Below are 7,324 nucleotides of genomic sequence, written 5' to 3'. Positions count from 1 at the left end.
CGGAAGTGCCGCGGGGTTCCGTGCAGGGACGCTGTGGGCGCCGCCATGGTGATGGCGCTGCCGGTGGCGCGGTGATGGCGCTGCCCGTGGCGGAGTGGCAGGGCCGCACCGCCCGGCTCTGGGCCGCGCTGGAGCCGGCGCTGAGGGAGCGGCTGGCGGCGGCTTCGCTTCAGGACGCGGTGCGGTTGGGTTGCGATGTGCTCCGGTGAGGCGCGGGCGGGGCGAGGGGAGGTGCAGGGTAACGAGGGGAGAGGGGAACTGGAGCATCTCTTAATGGGAATGAATAATAAAGGGCGGTGTCGAAGGATGGATGAGGCTCCGCTCGGTAAAACCGAGCAATAGGACACAGGGTGACGGGCAGAAAGGGATACCATGCCCCACCTTTCTACCGCCCCCTTTTTAGCAGGTTGGAGGTCGGCCTCGTGTCCCAGGCTCTTGGTGGTAGGACAAGAAGATATCGGCTTAAACTTCACTTGGGGAGGTTTGGGTTGGACACTAGTAAGAATTCTAGTAAGAATTTCTTGGCAGAGAGGGTAATTAGGTGCTGGAATGGGCTGACAGGGAGGAGGTGAAGTCGCTGTCCCTGGAAGTGTTAAAGAAAGATTGGACGTGGCACTCAGTGCTGACAAACCAAGCATCCCTCACAGGTTGGACATCCATCACTCGATGGCCTCAGAGGTCTTTTCCAACCCAACTGATCCTGTGATTCTGAGAATATGGGGAAGAACTTCTTCCCTGTGCAGTGACCACACAGACTGAGAGTGTGGAGTATCCCTCACTGGGGATATCCCAGAGCCCTCTGGACACAGTCCTGTGCCACAAGGAGCATCCTGCTTGAGCAGGGAGGCTGGACCAGAAATTCCAAACTGATTCTCCTCCCACCATGTCCCACAGGAGCAAGGAGGAGGAGGAGGCAGCCCTGGAGCAGTTGTGCCACCGGGCACCCACGGGCAAGAAGCCGGAGGCTGCGAGCTGGTACCGGGAGCAGGGAAACCGGGAATTCAAGCGGGGCCGGTACCAGGCTGCCCTGAGGCTCTACTCCAGGGTAGGTGTGGTGTGAGGGGGTCCCACAACACCTCACATCTCCTCAGGGGATCCCTCTCGGGACTCTAGCTGCTCAGAGTGACCCTGAGATATGTTAGAAAGTCTCTTCCCAGCCCGGCGCTCGAAGGAGTCAGAGCTCTTCATTTCTCAGTCTCAAGGTTATTTATTGTGTCTTATCTATAAAATTTTTTTCTCCTGTCCAGCTGAGGTCCACTCAGCAAGACAGTCAGAGGCACTCTGCCCACCCCCAGGGTGGTGTTATCTTTTTATACTAAAACCTACGTGTACAATATTTACAATCACTTTCCAATACCTATCACCTATGTTAGACAGTGAGCTTCTACTCTAAACCAATCCAAAAGTGCCAACATCACAGCAGAAGATGGAGGCCAAGAAGAAGAAGAAGGAGAAAGGCTAGACACACCCAGATTCCTCCATCTTGCCCCCTGAACCCCCATTCTAAAAACCCCAAAAATCTATTTTTCACCCCGTGATAAATTCACTATCATTCTACTTAAACTGTCATGCCTTGCAGGTCTTCATCTAAGGTTGGAAATTTGCTCCATGGGTCATAATCAAAACCACAGGGGTCTTGGGCTCTGTGCCAGGGTCTCTGAACCCCCTGGCAGGGGTCCTGGCAATCCAGGACAGCCAGAGGGATGTCCTGAATTGCCACAGATCCCCAAGAGAGGGTCCTGCAGCCCTCATGGTTGAAGGGTGAGGGGAGAGGAGCAGCTCCCATGAGGGGATCCCCAAAGAGGGGATCCTGCAGGCCCTGCTGAGGGGGTGCTGTGAGGGATCCCCCCAGGCAGCAGCAGTTCTCTGGTCTCTGCAGGCAGCATCCCACGAGCTCCCTGGGAGCCCCGAGGTGTCCGTGTGCTTTGCCAACCGCTCGGCCGCCCTTCTGCACCTGGGGCACTTTGAGGTAAGTGCTGCCCCTGGGGCCAGGGCAGCACCCACCCCACAGGGACCTGGGTGCCCCTGAGGTGTTTGATTGTTAGAACAACAGACAGCAGATCAGCTGCTTCCCAAGCTTAAAGCATCCATAGCTCAATTTTCCTACTTCGTTTCCATGTCAGGATACTTTATTTGGGCAGCAGGTTGGTTATGCACATGGAATTTGCTGGTTGCTTCCATGAGACTGTCTTAGATGGAATGAAAGAGCACGAGCTGGTTTTCAAGTTCACTTAAAAGGCCTTTTCTTTGTTCCTAGGTTTGTTTGGAAGATATTGCCAGGGCTGAAAGCCATGGCTATCCAGACAGGCTGCTGCCCAAGGTCCTGCTGCGGAAAGCTGAGTGTCTGCTGTGCCTGGGGAGGTTGCAGGATGCACAGGATTTCCTCAGGGTGCTGGAGAGTAAAATTGCTCTGGATGGGGCCATGACTACACACCTGACGCGGCTAAAAAAGCTAAGTCAGCTGAAGGTTAAATTAGGTGAGAAAGAGAGGTGTCCAGAGCCTGCACAAGGAGAACATGGTGGCACTCAAGGGGAGCCAGAGATCTGGGAAGAGAACAGCAGCATTTCAGGTGCATCCTCATCCCTGAGCCTGAGTTTTGATGCAGAGAGAGGACGACACTTGGTGGCCTCCCAGGACATCATGGCAGGACAGAGCCTGGTGAAGGAGGAGGCCTTTGTGAGCGTGCTGTGCCCTGGGGAGAGCCTTGCCCTGCAGGATGGTGACACAGCGTGGGACACTCGAGCCACCAACGCAGACCTTTACTGCCACCGCTGTCTGAGGCAGCTCCTGGCCTCAGTGCCCTGCCAGGGCTGCAGTTATGCCCAGTACTGCAGCCAGGACTGTGCAGACAGGGCCTGGCAGCAGTACCACAGGACAGAGTGTCCCCTGGGAGCGCTGCTCCTCACCCTGGGGGTCTTCTGCCACGTGGCCCTGAGGACTGTCCTGCTGGCAGGATATGCAGAGGTCAGCAGGCTGGTGGAAGGGTCCCACTGTGGGGACAAGAACCTTCAGAACCCTGAGGGAAGCTGCAGGCCTCTCAGTGAGGCAGATGCAGGAGCTGGCAGCAGAGGTGTCCCTGGCTGTGACAGCAGTGGTCGGTACCAGAGCTCTTACCAAGCCCTGTTCCACCTTTTGCCCCACACTGAGCAGCACAGCCCTGAGCACAAGTTCCTCTGCACTCTCAGCGTGGTAGCTCTGTGCAAACAGCTGCAAGCAGCTGGCCTGGAGGCTGCTGTGTTGAGTCAGGAATCGCCTCAGCAGTGCTCCAAACCAAAGACATGTGAGAAAACCTCAGAGGAATTGTCCCCAGAGCTGAAGACTGTGGCAGAAGCAATGCTGAGGCACATGTTGCAGCTGCAGTGTAATGCACAAGCCATCACTGTAATGCAGGAGATGGGTAAGATAAAAAAAAAAATTAAGCATTTAAGCCCTACAGTGTTGTCACGGAATGGTTGAGGTTGGAAGGAACCCCTGAAGGTGATTCAGTCCAAACCCCCTGCCCAGGCAGGGTCACCTAGAGCAGGGGACACAGGAACATGTCCAGGTGGGTTTGGAATGTCTCCAGACCTCCCTGGGCAGCCTGTTCCAGTGCTCTGCCACCCTCAGTGGAAAGAAGTTTTTCCTCATGTTGAGGTGGAGCTTCTTGTTTGATTTGTGGCTGTTATTCCTCATCCTGGCACTACAGAAAAAGTCCATCACCACTCTCTGACACTTGTATTTGTAAATGTATTGATGACATCCCTTCTCAGTCTTCTCCAGACTAACCAAGCCCAGCTCAGTCTCTCCTCATAAGAGAAATGCTCCAGACCCCTCATCCACTGAACCCTCTCCTGTAGCTCCTCTTTCCTGTCCTGAGGATCCCAGGACTGTCCTCTCCTTGCCCATCTTCTTGTGGGAAGTGAAGACATTAAATTCTCAGCTGTAAAACGCTCCCATTGCAGATGAAAATTATTTGTTTACAATTTAATGGCCTGTCCCATGCTGGCCTGTTCCTTGGTGCCCATGCAGAGTGTGCTTAGCTGTTATTTATTGCAGCAATATACCAGGAACCTTTCTGCTGCTGCCTGCGATCGGTCACGGGGCTCCTTGCAGGAATTGTGTGGGTTTGTGAGCATTCCATCTCAACCTGCTTGGTTTTCCTCTGTCTTCAGGGCCTGGAGATGGGGCTGTTGTAGATAAGAAGCCTGTGAGGCTGGCAACAGCCTTCTTCCCTGTCCTCAGCCTCCTGAACCACTCGTGCTGCCCCAACACCAGCGTGTCATTCAGCGGGACATCTGTCACTGTCAGGGCAGCACAGCCAATCTCAAGTGGCCAAGAGGTTTTGCATTGCTATGGTAAGCCCCAATTCTGTGTTTGTCTCAAGGCACAGACATCATTCACCTCCCCTTATCATGCTGATAGCTATTTTTATTCTAATTCTCATCTAATTCTGTTCTAATATTGCCATGATCTTTGTTTAGCAGACTTGACCAACATTTCATCCCTTAACCCCTCTTAGATTTTCAGTCTCCAGTTGTGTCTTCCCCAAAATGTACCTAGTCTCAATTGTAACAAAAATCCTTTCATTCTGATGTCAAGAACTCTGCCTGTGGGAGATGTTTACCCTTGCCATCCTCTGCAGGGCCTCACTGGTGCAGGATGAGGGTTGCTGAGAGACAGCAGCTTCTCAGGCAGTATTTCTTCAAGTGTCGCTGCCCAGCGTGCCTCCAGGAGTTACAGTCTGGTGTCAAGAGTGTGGTGTCCATCAGAAATTCATTCTGCTGTCCGAAATGCCGGGCCCAAATGCAGGTAATTCTCCATGGTTATGATTGTGCAACTTGCTGGGGTGTGTAAGGTTTAGGTTTGGGAAAGCCAAGAGGTGCGACCTCACTTTGAGCCCTGCTCAGAAGCCAAAAGCCCCCATTGAGTCAAGACAAGTATCTAGCTGTTTCTTATAAAATCAAATAAGCTGATAACAATTTATTTTAAAAATCACTTTGTTTCTCAGTTACATTCATTAAACAATTTAGCATCTCTGGAACCCAGAGCTAATGCAGATGGAGAGTAAGCTTTGAGCTGAATGTGAGCAGGAATGATCACAAAGGTGATTTCCACAGGGGGAAGAAGACACACTTTGCTGTTCAATTGAAGCTTGTGCAACCTCAGCCAGCAGAGATCACCTGTCTGGGCGTTTACAGGACCTTCAGCAAGAAATCAAGAAAGCTTTAGAGCTGCTGAGAGTCGGGAAGGCTGGTAAGGCTCAGCTTTGTGCCCTGAGGTCAGGCCCAGGTTGGGACAGGAACCATGAGATGGCACTGTTGCTCATGCCATTGGGGTGCTGTGACATGTGGCCTGGTGTCCCTGGGGACTTCAGCTTTAGATTTTTTTATACCCCCTGATCTGGGTGTTAATCCAAGTCACATAGTGTTCCATAGTAAAGTAATTAAATAAAAAAAAATCAGGGTAACATTGGAGAGTTGGGCATTCCCAGGCCTTGTTTTCCTGGAGGGAGTTGGGCCAATGCTGGGGTTGCAATAAGCAGAGGTGCAGATGAAGTCAGTGTTGAATCCTAACAAACCCCAGTCAGCTCTGCAAAGATGGATTGGATTGATTTTATTTCATGGATCATGGAAAACTGGACACTCACCACAGGGTGAACTTTATAACCTTTTTTTTTAATAGATCAGGCTATCAAAAAGCTCCTGAAGTGTCGGATGGATGCTGAAACCTTTTTGTCCCCAGAGCATTTGATGATGGGAGAGATGGAGGATCATCTGGCACAGGTCTATGCTACTGTTGGTATGGCACTGTCCTCTCACTATCCCATGTCTCCTGAACTTTGAGTTTACCATGACTAGCTTTTTCTTGGACTGGCCCTCTCATTTTTTCCCCTGGTTTTGTCTGCAGAGCTCTCAGAAAGACCAAACCTGTGTTCCCAGCAGTCAGTGAACAATAAACTCTGCTCTAATGTTCTTTTAGACTCCCTGTCCTGGTTCTGTGGGCACAGTTCACCATATTTTTATTAATTCTGTCAGATTCTTTGGGTGCCAGTAACTCCAGGAAGTATTTATTCATTTCTCATTGTTCTGTTTTGTTTGTTTTTCCATCAGGGAAGTGGCAGGAAGCAGCCAGACACCTGAGGAAGAGTATTGAGATTGTGGAAATGCACCATGGGCCATCAAGTGTAGAAACAGGCCATGAACTTTTCAAGTTGGCACAAATCCTCTTCAATGGGTGAGTTTGGTTTCATCCTCTGTCCCTGCCCTGTGTGTCTGACACAAGATCAGAGCACCTTGAAGGTGTCTCACAGGACACAGGGCAGTCTAGCACAGGTACCCTCTCAGGAATCTGTTTCTCTATTTTGTGCCTGTCTATCTTTTTATTCTCCCTGGCTCAATTTATTCCCTGTCCAATTGTTTCATTCTGTCAACTCATCACCCTTGGTGTTTATATCTCAGTTGTATAATGTTGCTGACATCTTCTCAAAAGAGGGAATGAAATCCTCTTGCTTTATTGGCAAGGAAATCCCCTGGCTGCTTCTGAAAATCTCCTCACAACAACTCCCTTTAACCAAATTAATTTTAGCAGGAGCTGCAGTGATGAAATAGTAGGTTTTTATATACTCAAAGATAATGTTTTCAGGTTTTGTCCTTACCTTTCCATCCCCCTCACCCTCCCTTTGCAGCTGAAGCAGACACAATTTTCCTGGTGCTGGAAGGTAGGGGAGGGTGGGATCTGTAGCCATGAACAGGTTTAGGTTTTTTGTTAGGGAGGGCTTAAAGGTTGTGTAAGTCAAGAAGCTGAATTAAGTATTTTGCATGCTCTGTTCTTATTATCTTCCTATTTCAGCTTTGCAGTTTCTGAAGCTCTGAGCACGATACAAAGAGCAGAGGGGATTTTGTCAGTGCACTTTGGTCCTCAGAGTGCTCAGATGCAGGAACTACAAGAGATGAAGGCCTGCCTGTCAGAGCTTCCCAGAAACATCCTTCAGAGGACTTAATTTCCCTGTCAAAGGAAGCTGCAATGTGATCTTTCATCAAAGCTAAGTGTCATGTGGTAAGGTAGTCATGTAGTACAAGCTGGAAAATCATGTGTAACAGCAACTTGAATGAAGTCTTGGAATGCTCTTTAGTGAGCCTGTTGTAAATAAAATGACCAATTCTAACGTGAGAGGTGTGTGTGTGGTATGGTGGGAACAGAGGCTGTTGTATAAGTTCTGTGTGTGGGTTGGAAGCAAATGTTTGAGTTGCTTTTGTGTGAGGTGTGACTCTCCCCTGTGTGGTGCCCTGAGCATTATGAACATACAGTCATCCAGAGCACGTTGCCTTCTATTTTTAATACTGT

At 50.3% G+C, this 7,324-nt stretch overlaps 1 protein-coding gene across 3 annotated transcripts; it reads left to right on the top strand.

Annotated features, from left to right (window-relative positions):
- Nucleotides 1-48: 48 nt before the first annotated feature.
- SMYD4 (SET and MYND domain containing 4) lies at nt 49-7,150 on the top strand. Of its 3 annotated transcripts, none has more exons than XM_063174173.1 (10): nt 49-205; nt 895-1,045; nt 1,880-1,969; nt 2,258-2,477; nt 4,153-4,335; nt 4,623-4,789; nt 5,098-5,233; nt 5,663-5,779; nt 6,091-6,214; nt 6,830-7,150. In XM_063174173.1, exons 1-10 carry the CDS (start codon nt 75-77, stop codon nt 6,978-6,980), a joined length of 1,470 nt encoding a protein of 489 aa, XP_063030243.1. In that variant the 5' UTR covers nt 49-74; the 3' UTR covers nt 6,981-7,150. The 3 variants fall into 3 exon arrangements, with proteins under 3 accessions (XP_063030243.1, XP_063030241.1, XP_063030242.1); XM_063174171.1 differs by having other exon boundaries at nt 2,258-3,398; XM_063174172.1 differs by lacking the exon at nt 1,880-1,969 and having other exon boundaries at nt 2,258-3,398.
- The last annotated feature ends 174 nt before the right edge of the window (nt 7,151-7,324 follow it).

The sequence above is a fragment of the Melospiza melodia genome, chromosome 21, assembly GCF_035770615.1.
Source record: "Melospiza melodia melodia isolate bMelMel2 chromosome 21, bMelMel2.pri, whole genome shotgun sequence".
Taxonomy (NCBI): Eukaryota; Metazoa; Chordata; class Aves; order Passeriformes; family Passerellidae; genus Melospiza; species Melospiza melodia.
The sequence above is the reverse complement of the archived record's forward strand: the minus strand, read 5'-3'. Positions and strand labels throughout refer to the sequence as shown.

What these genes read in the sequence shown, in the direction of transcription:
- SMYD4 (XM_063174171.1), top strand. Translation starts at nt 75, where the DNA reads ATGGCGCTGCCCGTGGCGGAGTGGCAGGGCCGCACCGCCCGGCTCTGG. An exon ending in CCCTGAGGCTCTACTCCAGG is followed by an intron (nt 1,046 to 1,879) that starts GTAGGTGTGGTG and finishes TGGTCTCTGCAG; the next exon opens with GCAGCATCCCACGAGCTCCC. An exon ending in ACAGGTCTATGCTACTGTTG is followed by an intron (nt 5,780 to 6,090) that starts GTATGGCACTGT and finishes TTTTTCCATCAG; the next exon opens with GGAAGTGGCAGGAAGCAGCC.